Below are 17,089 nucleotides of genomic sequence, written 5' to 3'. Positions count from 1 at the left end.
CTTGGAATTTTTGAGCTGAAAAAAGAGTGATCACCTTGCCGGGCGTGGCTCAGCTGCTGAACATCAACCTAGGATCCAGGAGATCGAAGTTCGATTCCCTGTCAGGGCACATGCCCGGGTTACGGGCTCGATCTCCAGTCGGGGGCATGCAGGAGGCAGCCGATCTCTCATCATTGATGTTTCTATCTCTCTCTCCCTCTCCCTTCCTCTCTCTGAAATCAATAAAGATATATTTAAAATTTTTTAAAAAAAGAGTAATCAAGCAGCCCAGCCCTCCCGCTGCTTTAATACACAAGGTTTTAAACAAACAAACAAACAAACAAATGAAGCAAAAACAGAGGGCCTAAGACTTATTTCTAAGTATTCTCATTGCTGCTGCTTGTGAAAAAAAAAGTTTAGAACTTTGTTCTAGACTATATGAAGCCAGGAATCTGTTACTCCTGTGATTTTCACTCATTATAATACATTTTCAGCAAGATGTGCTACTCATGATTGTGGTAGTCTTACTTTGATGATCCAGACAGCTTTCCTTCCAGATAGGACCAGCCGATCTTACATGAGAGTAGACGGGGCAGTGGAGATGGTGACAGTGATGGTGGCAGTGCCTTGGTAGAGGAGCCGGAGTTGACATTGCTTTGTAATTTTGAACATTGCAAAGAATGAAAGCTAGGAACAGTAGTTCTCGTTTACTATAAGTTTCGGTACATTCTCTGTTCCTATCCTCATGGGAGAAAATAGGGGTAATGGTACCATAGTCACTGAGTTGTTCCGGTATATAGTGGCTGCTCAATACCTATCATTACCATTGTTCTTTTGGATGTTACCAGCAGAATTCTTTGCTCATTTGAAAACGCTCTATGAAAACTCTCCTTGAGGTGTGTGTAGGTTAGCCTTGGAGGTTCTGAATTCACTATATGAACATAGGAGATATATGAAAAGCATTTTCCAAAAATTAAAGAACTTTTGCAGCTAAAGAAAGAAATTTTAGGTTCACATCTCATGTTTGAGATGCAGGCATGACCCTGTCAAAGAAGAGTGGTCTTCTAAGCCAGGTGTCCCCATAGAGAGAGACTAGAAAATAGATGCGTTGCAAGGATGGGCACAAACCTTCTCCATGGCCTTACACCCGCTCTCAATGCTGGGCTCCTCTTCCATGATCAGTCAACTCTCAGGAACTCCCATAACCTCTTTGTTGCATGCATGATGCCATCCTATAAGAGTCCTTAAGGAATAAATCCATAAAACATTTCCGTCACTTTTATCACCACTTATTTTTTTCACTTTTAGTTGCATTTGTTTAATTGGTTAGGGATAGAGTAAGAAAGGGGAAAATTTAAACTTTTGAATGCCACACCAATCCATTAGTTCCTTTAAGTGCAGAGCTATTTCTACTACCACTGAATTAAAAATGACCTGCCAAGGGGCAACTTGTTGTATATGCCTAAAATATATGCTACTTGCACATAAAAGAAATTACTGAGTGCCCTTAAGGACTCATGATAAAATGCAACATTTATATTTTTCTACAGTTTGAATAATAATCTTTCTCCCAGAATGACTCATTACAGCCAACCCATTTAAGTGTTTCTTTTCTTAAGGTGAAAAGAAAATGAATGGTAGGAGCCCCATTCACATGAAATTGTGCTTGAAAGTATTTCCCCAATCGCTCCAGAAATCAGAGAGCTGGTGTCTGTTGCATACGTAACATTTAGCACAAATAGTAATTTATATGAGAATTTTTAATTAGAAGTTAGTCAGCTTTATCTAAGAATTTTACATCAGCTGAGAATTGACTACAAGACACTAAAAACAATTAAGAATTCCCCATGAGGCAATATTTATCTCTTAATGACTTCAGGGAAAGTGATTTAACACGTCTCACTTACTGAACTAATTCTTACACTAATATGGAAGATAAACTGAGTTAGTATAATTAAATGTTATCTTCAGATCATTTTATCATCCATCCTTGGAAAAGATGGTGGCTCAACTTATTTAAAATAAATTGATAACGTTGCTGAATTTATTTTATTGATTACTGAAGGTGAAACATTTTGGACATATAACAAGATGCAGTGGGTAAAAATATTCACCATACGCACCCCCTAAAAAAAAATTCTGAAAAGGGTACATGTCAAAGCAATTAAAATTTAAAATGGGTTTTCAGACATTTTTTTCTCAATCAGCAATCCTAGAAAATATCTAACCTAGATTTCTTGTCCTTTAGAAGCTGCAAAGATGGATGTTTCTGTTTCTTTCTGTGTCTTTTCCTCCAGCAGCTGCTGAACCTGAGCCTCTTCAATGACAAATCAAAGAATGAGATTTCTTTTGTTGCTGACATTTGTGTCTTCCATACCTAAGAGAAGAGTTTTCTGTTTGCTGCTCTTTTGGATGTGGGGATGTCATGCATATTGGAGAGTATATTTTTTTATTGTAGAACTAGGTTGATTGGATGCCCTTGGATTCAGCACAATATTGGGAATCTATGGCTTTCCCAGTGTCCTTGTGACACAGGACATATCTGGGCTGGGCATGCTCACGGCCTCCTTTCTTGTTTCTTCTGTGCAATTTTACTGAAATTAATTTATGTTCATTTTGTCACTTTGAGTTAGTTTTTTTTGCTTTTTAAAATATTTCACTTTACTTTTTCTTCTCTCTAGGGAGGAAGCAACTTACGTATCCTTGGAGTGGTAAAGTCGGATGAAGGCTTTTATCAGTGTGTGGCTGAAAATGAGGCTGGAAATGCCCAGACGAGTGTACAGCTTATTGTCCCGAAGCCTGGTAAGAGGAAGGGGGCATTGCTCTGCTGCCTGTAGTCACAGTTATTCATGGTCTGCTTGTAAAATCTATATCCTTTCCCCTATCTCTCAAAGCCAATTTGAAATTAATTAATTACTTAGTTAATCAATTATACATTTGTGTATTGATGGCATATTTTCTAACAAATTATATATATAAATTTATCTATATATACATCCATCTAGCAAGATATAGTCTTCATCATGGATAACAGGTACCTCTGGTTGTAAGACAACAACCACTAAATGACTACCTTCTCCCTTCCCATATATGAGCATATATATGTATACACATATGTATACACTGATCTTGAATCAGTGGTAGTTGGTAGAAAAATGGAAATCATCTCTTGAACATAAAACTATTTTTCTCTTTTTTAAAACAGATTTTGATAAATTGTCCTTTTTTCTCTAATAAAATTTTAATTTTATTTTGTTCTCTAGTCTTTTGGAGGTTTAATATAGTGGTGTATCCAAAACTAGTATAAATTATATTAGACACATAATGTAATATCTCTGTAACAACACAATTCCTATCAGGAAAAAAAACCAAAAAGATAAAAAACAAACTGGTTAGCTGCTTTAAAATGTTGTAACACTAAAGATGGTAAAAATATTTATTCCTTTTTTTAAAGCAGTATTAATACCTTCTATGAAAAGTTTTATATCATCTATTGATTATGGTAATTTCAAATCTTTTGACAATTTTTTTTTCCTCTTGACATGACTCACTTTTGTGTTAATCTTTCCCTGCAGTAAGTTTAGTAGAAAGTAGCTGAAATTTATGAGACATAGTCTTTCCTTTATCACTTAAGTGGCTACCAAGACATTATATTTTGTGCATCTCTAATCAATGATCTGAAGACTCAGGCTCTGGTAATGCTTACAAGGATAACTTTTTCTTTTTTTCCTTATTAAAACAAAAAGCAACAGTCCCAGGTGAGTAAAGGCACTATCTAGGAATGGAAAGGGGTAATTAACTTCTGTTCGAGATCACCGATTTCTCTCATAGACTACTTCTCTCTCCACTTAATGTGCTTTAAGCGTTAGGGTAACTTCATTTGTGCGACTCAGGACTTTCTCTTCTGCTGAAACAGTAATGGATAAGTAGGAGAAAAGGAACCTCTAAACTCAAGGTTTCTAATCTGAGCCATAGTTTAAAACCTGTGTGCAGTCTCATTAGCAGTGAGGGTAGGGCCACAGCGATGCCAACGCTGGCTGCCACTCAAGTCACAGAACAAGAGAATTCTAGTTACCATTGATGTTCAGCTGGGGCCATAAAGCTGAGGAAAATGCAAGGTAAGTAATCCTATATTTCCAAAGAGAAGTATGAGATACATTCTTTTAGGATTTGTTGGACTCACCAAAGAGTCCCAGTGATCATCTTATAGTCAACTGCCCATAAGGATGGAGGATTCTCTGAATCCATAGGACTAGAGATTGTCATGGTATTTCCCCCCCAAGCCAAGGTGTAGAGACAGTAAGAAAACCCCTTGAACAGATTGTGTGTGTGTATGTGTCTCAAGTTGCTATCAGAGGTAAGAAATTGATCTGACAGGGTGTCTTTGAAAGTGGATGCTAGGAGAAAATAAAACTGTTTCCTTATAATATTCCAGTAGTTCAGCTTATTCAATAAGCCAATTATAGATATTTAAGGTCACTTACACCCTACCAACAGGCAGCCCTTTATTATCAGCATCTTGCACTCCACTAGGACCCTGGTACATTTGGTCCATGTGGCTATAAAAGAGCGAGGCTCCCCTGGGCAGAAGCATCATTTACTTCCTTGATAGGGTAAGCTTCAGAGAATCTCAACAATTCATTCTTTTCCCATCTAGATGGTAAAGTGTTGTCAGTAGATTCTACACTCTTGGTTGGTGTTTATTATATTTGGCATTGGATTAGAATGAAAGTAAAAGAAAATAAAAACAAAAATCCAGAAGCCTGACAGGGCACAATGGTGACCGTCTCACGTGCCCCCTTGTAAATGATGGACTGCTTTTTCCTGGCTTATTCAATCAGGTCTTCAAATAATGCCTCCCCAGTCCCTCAGAGATGCAGTGTGGGCTGTGTGCACAGACGGTGGGGAAGCCAGCTACCGTGTAAATTCAGCACCAAGGCTGGCCATGCTGGGAAGGACATAGCCCTCTCTGTTTAGGTTTTAACAATAAACAGCCACCATGTATTTTGAGGCACACTGTGGACCCACATTGCCCAGCTGTTCAGCTCTGGCCTGTCCACAGGCTTGCAGCTGAGTTACTCTGGGCATCTGTCACGGTCTGCTTCTCTATGAAGCACACATCACGACCTCTTGGAACCAGGGTCTGTTAGTGGGATATTTACATAAGCCTAACGATGTTCCAACATACTGTTTTATATATAGTTAGCTATTCTCCCTTTAGCAATGAGTGACTTAGGAACTAAACATTATCTACTAAATTAAATTAAGTTAATGACTTATTTTTCCTCTTCAGAAAATTAGTTTGGGGAAAATATTGAAATGTGTGCACTATAGCATGTGAGACATATACCTGGTTCCTCTGGATAAAGAAAAAGATGCTCAATGGCATATAAAAATATTATACTATAGAAAGTTCTATCAATAATGTGTGTATCTAACACTGTAACACCATATACAGTTTCAAACTGCCTCCTATCTCTCTATGCCTAACACATACCCACCTGCACACACAGACAACGGCCTCCTGAACACTTAAGACTTTGTATGTACATCAAAAAATACTCAGCTATATTAGGTAAGGGGTGATGAATGCAAGTTAAAATAGCTTAAGTGCTTTATATCACTTGCATTGTCTATTAATCTCATCTAATAATGGAGAAAAGCTTTATTGTTGTTTGTTTTATTTAATCTATTTATTTTTGTGCAGGGGGCCGTTGATTAAGATGTCCCCTTTCCAAATAAAGGAGACTAGCTGTAGCTCCAAGTCCACCGTTCAGTGAATAGTCCAGCTAAAAAGTGTCAAGAATCAATGGGTTAGTTGTCATAAGAATAAGAAATTTCAGTAGCCAGGTTTCCAAGCCAAGTAAGCAATAAATTAGAATCTAGTTGGCACAGTAGATGCTAATGAATTAATTACCCTGAGTCACCATCCAGTAAACCAGATTTGGGGCAGGCGGTAATTAAATTAAGAAGACTCAGGTAGTTGGGGGAAAATTTTAACAGTTTTCCGGTGCTGAGGAGCAAGAGTGTAAGTAGCAAGGCAGAAAAGATCAGTAGATATTAGGTTTAAGTTATCTCTGAGTTAGTTCTCCTGGTTCTACTGCTGAATAGCATTCAGGCTCCTGGCAGTGGTCTGCTATGGAAGGTAATCAGAAATACCTAACTGTTGGGCAGGGCAGTTGAGGGACAGGGAGCTGGGAAGGCAGCTATGATTGAGGCATAAGTAGTCTGGAATATTTTTAATTTAATGACAGAAATGGGTGAAGATAGACTAAAGTTATTAGGGAAAAAAATAATATATTATTCATATCTACTTTGCACAAAAGGATATATGATTGCAAATTAAGAGATTCTATTATAAATATTTCCTAAATGTAGCTTTGTTTGGGCAAGATACCATATCATGCTTTTGATAGAATAAATATGGGGTATGTGCCTTATGTTAATATTGAATATTTTCTAATGCTGGTTTTGTTCATTTCCTTCATCATTGTAACAAAGTAGAGTTTCCCATGGAAATATACTGGTTAGGCATTTAGAAAAATCTGAGTTGTGCTTCCCGGGAAAACATCACTGATTAAGCCTGGCTGGCCTGGCTCAGAGGTTGAGCATCAACATATGATCCGGGAGATCAGGGTTCAGTTCCTGATCAGGGCACATACCTGGGTTGTGGGCTCGATCCCCAGCAGGGGGTGTGCAAGAGGCAGCTGATCAATGACTCTCTCCTATCATTGATGTTTTTATCTCTCCCTCTCCTTTCCTCTCTCTGAAATCAATAAAATCATATTTTAAAAAAATTACTGATTAAATACGATGTTGAATTTTACACATTTTATTAAGGCAGTATATCATAGAACCTAAAATTAGCAAGTGTATTTAAGTCTGGTCATGAACATTAAGGCATAAAATCAGAAGTCATTTGCATCTATTTTTGTAATGTGTTCCCTGTCCATGTAAGAAGAATGCCTTGAAATCCAGATGGACAAGGGGAGTATTTGTATGCACACCCATATAACTGAATTAGCTGTAACTAATTATAGTGTTTCTTACTCAAATGTTGACTTTGAACATGGTAACTTTTGTGGAATTGTGTGAATCAATGAAAAATTGTATGATTAGTCTTATCACTTCAAGATATGTTAGAATTTAATTTATCAGTCTAATAGCACATAAGCAACTATAAAAGATAATGTAACTAAAGCTAAAGGGATGTACTTCTTAATCTGGCCTCAGTCACTGGTGGCCAATTAAGCTGAATTTTTATCTCTTAATAGGAGAACGATTACTATGATTTAAATGCTCAGTTGTATTTTTTGTGGGATCCAGTTGTTCCTGGGGTTCTGTAAATAATTAAGAAGAGTCATTTCCATGTACTAGACCAGTATATGGATGACCCAAACTAAAAAATCAGCCATTAGACAGTCTCACACAAACTGAGATGTTCATTCAAACTACATAAATTATCTTTAGAGTTCCATCATTGAGTCTAAAATGAACAAGAATCCAGCTTAGTGTTTTTGAAACATAATTCCAGCGTGGGGATATTTTAGCTATAAATTTTTCAAGAACGTTTTCCCTTACAGGCCTTACTGATTAACTATAGCTAACAGGATACAGAACCAATTTCTGTAAGGTGGTCATTAAGTTCAGTATATATGGCTATGAATTTATTCAATCCACTGAAAAATTATTTTTGCTTGTCAAGGTTAAGATAAAAGAAAGATAATCTATGATCTTTAATTTTCAACCTCAGTCTCCTTTCCTTTAGAGAACTGTTGACACTCAAAGTAGCTCTTTCCCTGAGGAGTCAGTGTTGACCCAAGTTTGGTATAAATCAGTCATTTGATCTTTTGCCCTATATTTATTGAGTATATGAGATGTGGATGCATCTAATCTCTACATCATTCTCTAGTTTACCTATAGAGATTTAAAAAACATATTGCGATATATAATATATTTATGAACAGAATCTTAGACAATATTGCCTAGCCTTCCAAGTCCCCATTTCTTCAGCAGTAAAATTCAGTAGATAATTGTCTCAAAGATTTAGAGCAGTAAATGTATGTAGAAGTGAATTGTAGGCTGTAAATTGTTGTACAAATGTTAGCAATTATAAAGTCTTCAGTTGTTTTGTTTGATCTCAAGAAAAATAGCAGGTGTATTTATTGGGATGGTATAACAATAGCTTTCTTCTAGCCTATTTTTCCATTCTCCATGAAAAATATTAATAAATAGTTCAATGACAGTATCCATTTAAAGTTTAGGGGTTTTAGTCCAGTGGACAAGGTTAAGGGAAAGGTCTGTTTTGAAACGATTGCTGGTGGAGAGGTTTGCAAGGTTTACAGTATCCGTTTAATGACTTGCTCATTTTGGTTTAATGTAGGCAGAGGTTTCTCAGCAAATAAAGGCTTGTCACTCACCTTGTCCTTCGTTCGGCATGTGCTGCAAGTAGGAAGCTAGCTCAGTCCTTAATCGAGGGGATATGGCTGTCTGGCAGACTTTGAAATTAGAAATGAATTCTACAGTAATATGAAATATCCTGAAACCCATAATAACTATAAATTCATACAATATGAAAGACTTGATAGATTCATAAATATTGATCACATCAGACTTTGGTAGTAAACACACCAAAGGGTGTTATTCCATATCTTTTTATTGTTTTTTTATGGTAAGGAAGTAGAAAAGAAGAATCTTTGTTTTTACATTGAACTCAATCCTACACTTGTTATGTTTTTATATTTTTACCTTTTACTTACAAATCATCCTTTGATAATAGATGTGTATGTTCACACACACATAGATATATATATATATTCCTTCTGATATATTATTAGAGAATTTTAAAATATCCACTTAATAATTAGTAGGCGGTACATATAATTTAAAGCTAACTTTATATAGTATATTTTAACTGATTATCAAAGTGATGATATCAACATTGATAGAGGTACAATAAAATGGCACTCAGGTACAGCCTTTGAAGGAATTGAAGGAATGAATTACAATACATAACAAAGGCCTCTAATCATCCCACACGAAGCTTTGAAGTTGGGATAGTTCCTCAGGCTACTCTACCCCCAGAGATGGGTGTGACCTTGAGTATAGTGGTTCTCCTTAGCAGTTACCTGAGATGTAACCACTGGCCACTGCCACACCCTCCAGGGGGAGGAATGAATACCACAGCCCTGAAAGGGCCATCTGGCTGGTGCTCCAGTCTATCCACTACATTCCTCCCCTGTGCCACTCACATCTATTTGCTTCAGGTAAAATATTGTAAAAATAACTATATCAGAATACAGATTAGTCTCCTTGCCGGTGGGGAAGGAAAGGAAGATTATGGGATAAGTACAGCCCCCACCAGTGTAACTTCAACTGATCTCAAAGCTGAAAGGAACCCTCATTGTTTTCCTCCTACTACTAGATCTGGATTCCTCCCACCCTAAGCCAGCATCTCTACTGGCCTATGTGGCTTATTGGGCAGATGACTCTAAGTTCTGTGCCTTTGTAGGTCATAGAACCTCTCTAGTCTATTTACTATTAAAATTGGGAAAGTGTACCAAGAGATGTTGCAGAAGATCACCTGAATGCCAACCATAGTCTCCCCTGTTTCCCACCTCCTCCTGATGATCTGGGTAGTTCTTCTTGCTTTGTGTGCTGTTGTTTTGTCACAAGAGGCCTGAAATGACTGGGTAGCAGTGACAGCCTAGAGTTCAATGATGGATGCATTCTTCCTATGAGAACTAAGACTTCCCAGTGCACAGAGCCTAGAGTTGCAGAGACAAAAAACACAGATTCTCCAACAGGGTCCCTGGGAATGATGACAAGCAGGACACCTACTTCAATCTCTTGTAGTCATTACCCTACCTGTTGGGGATATGGCAGCATATACTGGTCATTGATTTGGGGCATATTCTGTACCCTGGAGGAAGGCACTCTTGCTCTTTTAGGGTATTATCTCTAATCATTCCTCAGTTGCTCCTCCAAGAAGCTGCAGTGATTCTGTATCAAGTCAGCAGCTTCTCAGTGGTATATGATAGGATCAGTGGATCTCATGCTCATGGAATCATGCCCATACCTCTACTGCTGTAAAGTGAGTCATCTCATCTTTTGCAGTGTCATGCAGGATCCCATGTTGGTGGCTCATATACTCTGTGAGGTCTCAGTTAGTACTTGGGGCTGGCACCCCAACTATAGGAAAAGCCAAATATGTGTATATTCTAATCAAGATGAATTTCTGCCCTTTCCCAAGTAGAAGGGGTCCAATATAAACAACATGCCACCAAGAGGCTAGTTGCTGTCCTCAGGAAATGGCGTTTTGTTGGTTGCTCTGCAATTGTCTCTGTATCTGGTAGATTGGCCGTAGGGCGGTAGTAGTAGCTGCTGGTAAGGAGCAGCAGTTTTGTTCAGTTTGAGTCCATGCCGTTGGACAATGCCTAGGCTCCATCCTTCCATGATGGCCTCTTCATTCATACACCTTTTGTGTTGCCACTGAAGCCTGGCTGATTTCAGCTGGCCAAATTGCTCCATCTAATTGATTGGTTAGTGCCTCTTTCATAGACGGTGCAATCTGGTGTTTAGATGTGATTTGAAGACCTCTTCACTTGGTATTCAGTCCCAGGGGCCCATGCCCCTTCCTCTTCTCGAAACATACTTGCTCCTGATCTTCCAATTATTCTCCTTCAGACCCTGGTCTATTAGCCAAGCCATATGATCTTGCTTAGTATCTCATTCTCTCTCTCTATGTGTGTGTGTGTGTGTGAGTGTGTGTGTGTGTGTGTGTGTGTAGATCAATTGATAGATAGATATAGATATGTATTCTTATGTTAGGTCATTTCTTTATTTATCTTTTCATTTAGGGTAGATCGCATGGTGTACCCAGTGCTATGCCTATTGGGAAAAGCTCTCTATTGCTCTCCTTACGAGCTATTCCTAAGTGAGGCTATGGCATAGCAGCCATTTATTTTGAGTGAACCTACATGCCAAGCTTACAAAGCTTGGTCTTTTAAAAGTCCTAACTTTCAAAATAAATTTAAATTTAAGTATAAACCTATCTCTATATTTATAATAAAAACCCTACTATAATATTTTTATTTTAGAAATCAAAATACTTGGATGCAAAGAGATCGTACAGCAATCACTATATTCTAAAACATGGCAGGGATTTTACAAATGTATGATTTGCCTTTGACTTCATCTTTCAAATAAATGACTTGGAGCATTCTCTTGCCCCTTGGGACTGTTTAAAAGCCTTTGGAGATAACGCTTTTGTATTTTAGTATTTTCAATCTAATGAGAAACAGAAACATAAGAAAGTAAGCACCAATTTAACTTATGGAAAACAACATGTCAACGAGCTATAATCAATCCTATTTTGAGTAAGATTTATATAAACACAAAGGAAAAGGAAACACAGAGGAGAATAGCATTTTCAAGAACATTTTTGCATCAGGTACCGTGTGCTAAGCCTTTATATGCAGCGTTCCTTTCATTTCTATGATAATCGATCCAGATAGATCATTATCGTCTTTTCACAGATTAGAGGACTGTGCTTCATGGAGGTCAGGTAACATGAATTGTCACATAGCTACAGCGTGGAGGTGGTTGACTTGAAAACCACTGTTGAATCTTTGTTGGTGGGCACCAGGCTGAATTAGAGCTTTACAATCACATATTAATTGATTCATCTCAAGAGAATACAACTATTTTCCCTGTGTTGTATGTGAGAGAAAAATGGGGAAGTTAACTAACTTATCTAGGCCCCACAGTCTGACTTTTGCACTTACCGTCTCAGCCATTGCGCCGTAATGTCACTGTCCACCCATATTCTGTTCACCACATGGAGCAGGATCAGGTAAATGGGAGATGTTAGGTGGATGCCGAGAGGAACCAGACCAGGAAGCACTTTGAGAGGTTTTAGAAAATTTTATTGAAGCATCCTCTCACAGTGGGCTGAGACCAACAGTATGGTGTCAGCCCCGAAAGTGGGGTTAAGCTCTCTTTTATAGGGACTTCAGATAGGGTACAGTGCAGGGCCAGTGTTGCATCCACCGGCTGAGAAGAATTGTCAGAATAACAGGATGTCTTGGAGGAAAACAGGATGTTTTGCAGGTGCAGCCTTGGTCAAGCAGAAAGGTCAGTTCCTATCTTTGCTTGCAGATGGGCTTGCTTGTGTCAATGGGCCCCAACCTATGGAGAAAAACATGCTTGGATGGAAGACAGTAAATAAAGTTTATTGAGCAAAACGGGCCATAGGTAAACCATCCTAACAGGTGATATTTCACATTTATTTGTGTCTACTCAGACAAGCTTGGGAATTATTGATAACGGAGGAGAGCTTGAAATTAATTCAGATTTCTACAGTTTGCCACCCAAATGATTCCTGTCCAAATTCCCATTGTTCTGAGGGTTATTGCTAAGTGTGGGCCAGTTGTAGAATGCATCTAACGAGTCTTAAAGGTGTCACACAATTTCTGCTATCCAGGAATCCATAGTTTAAATGAAAACAAATTGGACAGGCTTAATCTTACCAAATATAATTAAGACACAGCAACTTGTAATGGTGTATTAATTATCCTGTATTTATTAAACACCCAGAAAATGTATAGAGACTCATAAAAGTGGATGCAAATTAGAGATGGTAAATGCCATTCAAAGAAAGCTTAATTCTTTGTATTAGTGCTCCTTAAATTCTAACACAGATAGAGCCCGGTATAGCATTTGTTTGTTCTACCCCTGTTTAAAGAGCACAGTGGTACATCTTTTCATGCAGAATGACAAGGCTGCTATTGTTTTAAAACGTTCTTTCACTTATTGTTTTGTTTTGCTCCCAGCTGTAAGTGAAAAGCTCTAGGTTACAAAAAAAAAAAAAAAAAGATTTTTTAAAAAAGGAAACTTTTCTTTCACACAGAGTATCTACTCATAGGTTTTTTTAGCCGATAATGCAGTTCCATAAAAAACAACCACACACAGTAATTAGTTAATAAGCCTAAATGGTTAGTGTGTGCTATGCATAGCTGTCTGCTATCTTGTGTTGATCAAAATCCACCAAGAATCTATAGATTCTTAACTTTCCTGACCGTATTGACAAAACGTATTTATTTATTTAGGTGTTATCTGAGTTTGATATATCGTAGACCATAAGAAAATTCACTTGAAATAAAAAATAACCCATGCTCAAAATAAAACATGCATCATTATACAGCAAGGAAAGTCAAGTAGAAAAAGCAGTTTCCAATATTTCCTTATGCTTTTCTGTCCCAGTCTGTATTTGAATAAAGATCTCCCTGATAATCAGATAAAGTATTCTTTAGTTCTGAAAGAGGTCAACTTAGTGTACATGTATCAAAATGTACAAAAGTAGGATAAACTATTTTGAACAGAGAAAATTCTTCTCCAATTGGTTTTCTCCTAATAAAATCCAATAAGAGAAATACTATGTAGCTTATTTTATACCTTGCTCTTGTCTTCTTGATTTCATGAATAGAAAGAGATATGAGATAACAGAATCAGTGGCCTGGACATAAGCCTTTGGATCTCATGATTCCTTGTCCAATTTATGACACACAGACCACCTGCCTTCTTTTCATATGTGAGCCTTACTTCTCATTATTTAATCTGAGCCTTTGAGCTCAGTTCTGATCAGATACTTTAGGTCTTTAACACGCTGGCCAAGGAAAGGATAACATGGCCTGTAGGGAAATTCAACTGAGTAAAGTGGTAAAAACCTTTTACTTTTTATATCAAGAACAATAACAACAACAAAGGCTCATACAGAGTATGCAGTTAGTTGCACATAAAGCATTACCCCAGAAGAAGTTATCCCTGTTTTCTAAATGCAGATGCTAAGTGGTTGCTTAAGCTGCTATTCAGATAGGGAAGTTTGGAGCAGAACAAATCATTGCCTTGAGTCCCAGGAGTATGTAAATATAGGATGCAAGGGTAGCCCAAGGAGGCTTAAGCAGCTCTTTCTATGGGAATTGGAGGGACTTATTACTGAGGATGTGACATCTGAGCTGAGAGGGCCTTCGAAGTCTGAATATGATTTTGCCAGGCTGTCCAGAAGGGCAAAGAAATGACTGGTAGAGGAAATGCTTCACCCAAAGCCTAGGGAAACCGCACAGAAGCAGAACTGTATGTTCAGAAAGCATGCATGGTTCAGGAAGATGGGAGGGAGATGCAGGGGCTGGATCACAGAATATGTTGTAGAATATGCAAAGAAAATTGGACCTTTTGTCTAGGCTACGTAAGATATCAGTGGCTAAGATGTAAAAGATAGTCGTGCTCCTATTGGTGTTTTTGAAAGACAACTCCGGAAGCCGTGTGGATAAGAGCTCCGTTGACAGTGGCAGGACGAAGGACTGAAAATAGCAAAATTAATTAGAAAGGTATGTCAGTAGGCTAGGCAGGAGAGAATGAGGCTATCTACCACAGCACATAGATTAGAGTGGAGTTATCTTAGAAAGGCTTCAAAACATGGAGATTACTATTAATATGCACAGATGGGATAGGAATCGGGGATAATTCCTAGATTATTGATTTAACAAAATAGATGGTAAAGCCATCACTTTCAAAAGGTGGAAGACCAGCCCTTGCTGGGTTGCCCAGGACATTGGTGTGTCATCCTATACACCCAAAGGCTGTGGGCTTGATTCCCGGTCAGGGCACATAGCAAGGTTTGATCCCAGGTTGGGGAGTGTATGGGAGGCAACCGATTGATGTTTCTCTCCCTCTCTCTCTCTCTCCCCCCCCTTTCTCTCTCTAAAATCAATAATAATAATAATTTGGGGTGAGAATAAAATTTTTAAAAAAATGTGGAAGGCCAGGAAACCAAGTGCATTTTGATGACAGAAAGAGCCTGGACGTGAATTTGTTGAGGGCTCCTTGCCTTTGCATTTCAAGAATCTGGTGAAGGGTCTAACAAGGGCAGACTCTCAATTATTCATTAGGAGGCCTGGAACCTGAAAGGCAAGTACTTTCTTTTCCAGGTTAATTGATAACGCTGAGTATAAACTATGATATAGTAAAAAGATGAAGCAAAGGAGGTAGCCATTTAAAAAATCTCAAGGCATATAAGTGAAAAATTTGTTACTAAAACAGGCAAAACTAACCGTCTGACTGAAAAGCAATATTGTGCTGTGCATATCCAATAGAGTGAAGCAGAAGGGCAGGTGAATGCAGGATATTTTGTAACATTCCCAGAGGGAAACAATTCTGGTCTGAACTGAGAGCAACTCTGACCATGGAGAGTAGGGTCCATTCAAAGAATAATATGGAAGAGGAACAGGTTAGCAGTTTGCATTTGAATTGAAAAGGAGCGTTTGCTGCTGAGAGGAATTCTGTAAGTTATTGGCATTGCTGATGGTAATGAAAAGCTTAACAGGGAGTATGACAGGGTCAGGCCATTCATTCCAAGTTCCTTGATGATATATAAATGAATCGTTCTCCTGCTGATGAGATGATGCCTCCTTGCTGGACATACTTTACCCAGCTTTGAGGACAGAATTCATTGTACCACCATCTTGGGATAATGAGGTGAATGATTTTGCATTAACATAAGATAACCACCAAGAACATACTGATTTGATTAGCCCTTAAGTATCAGAAGAGTAAAAATGATCACTTTTTTTTTTTTCTTCTCTCTCCGCTTTGTCTCTTCTGTCTGTGGCAGACACAGATTACAACTGAGAAATAAATTAAAAGTGGAAGGACTAACTTTGGCTGTTCGCCACCTACGAATGAAATCCATTTAATTTACCCTGACTATCCTTGTTAGAGTGTTAAATATAGACCAGATCGTTTAATGTGGATTTATATAATGAGTTTGCAAATGGATTTTGCAGAGTTTGTTTGCTTTAGGAAATAAGCATCTGCTTACTGAGGCTTGAATTATATACCTATGTGTAGATTCCTTTTGATACGATGAGGGGGTTTTCTTTAAAAAATGATAAGGAATCGAGTCTATGATCATTTTATCGTGCAGATATTTTAAAAACCCAGAGTCAAAAACAAAACACTGATTTAGAATCTCCAGCCCTGTCCTAGGGGAAGCACCTTCTCTATAGGACAGCAGTGCTAATACATTATCTCTGAGTGACAGGATTAAACAAAAAAAGACCCCTGCTTCCTCTTCTTCCTCTTTCAAGAAAGTCATGTCTACCTTATTTAAATATTAATTACTTAGCCTAAACTGTATACAGCTAATTTTTAAAGTTTAATTTCTTGCAAGTCTGAAAATGAGTCCAGAGAGGTTTCTCTCTTAGCCGGGCCCCCACCTGCCCTCTCTCTGAGGGCCAAATTTGATGCAATTGTCACTGGTGACTGGATGGGATAACAGTATCAGCCAGTCATTCTAGGAATGGCTACTAAGATTTGTAATTATAATTAAATTCAACAGTGTCTTCACATTACTATCCTCTCTCTTGAAACATGGAAATTTGGGTGTGGGGATTGGGGATGGTTAAGAGATGGGGTTTAGCTTCATGAAACGTACACTTTCTCACAGTCTGTCCGATTTCTCTAAGGCACCATAGACAGGGGAGCCCAGCTATCAAGGATGGTAATTTATAATGCAAGAGTGTGTAATGTAAAATCTGTCCTTGTCAAAGGAGAAGCTTTGGTCTCCATGCAGCAGGAATGGGAATTTTATTTCTGCAGGAGATTCAATGGAGGCTCTCAATTATATTCTTTAAACAACCTGTCCTTAACAATTTATGCATTACAGTTCTTGTGGGTCTTTAAGCTCATTCTACTTTTAAAACAGAAAGCACTAAACGTAGTAATTAGTCTAATCCACATCTAAAAATATATAAACTAACCTTTTAAATTGACTGCAAACATAGCAACAAAAACTATTATGTAGTTATGACTGAATCTAGCTTTATTATTAATCATTTCTCCTGGTGATTAAAATTTAACTCTCCAAAGAGACTTTTTCCCCCCAACAGACTTGTTTGTCTTTTGCTGTAACCATTTTATATTCTAAAATTACTTCCCTTAATTTTCACTTTCATGTACAGTAGAGTTTTGTTTACCGTGACTTAAAAAAAAAAATCAGAGGAATATAAATTAGAGGAAAAATTGTAGGCTCTAGAGATTATTATGCTAGGTG

General features: G+C 37.9%; 1 protein-coding gene across 1 annotated transcript in view; it reads left to right on the top strand.

Annotated features, from left to right (window-relative positions):
- Positions 1–17,089, top strand: part of DCC (DCC netrin 1 receptor) — a 957,719-nt gene that overhangs the window by 587,882 nt on the left and 352,748 nt on the right. The window contains exon 7 of the mRNA XM_081150263.1: positions 2,661–2,781. Coding sequence (XP_081006389.1) covers positions 2,661–2,781 — 121 coding nt within the window. The remainder of the gene's footprint in view (positions 1–2,660; positions 2,782–17,089) is intronic.

Source organism: Miniopterus schreibersii (assembly GCF_964146895.1).
Source record: "Miniopterus schreibersii genome assembly, chromosome: 10".
NCBI classification, from domain to species: Eukaryota; Metazoa; Chordata; class Mammalia; order Chiroptera; family Miniopteridae; genus Miniopterus; species Miniopterus schreibersii.
The sequence above is the reverse complement of the archived record's forward strand: the minus strand, read 5'-3'. Positions and strand labels throughout refer to the sequence as shown.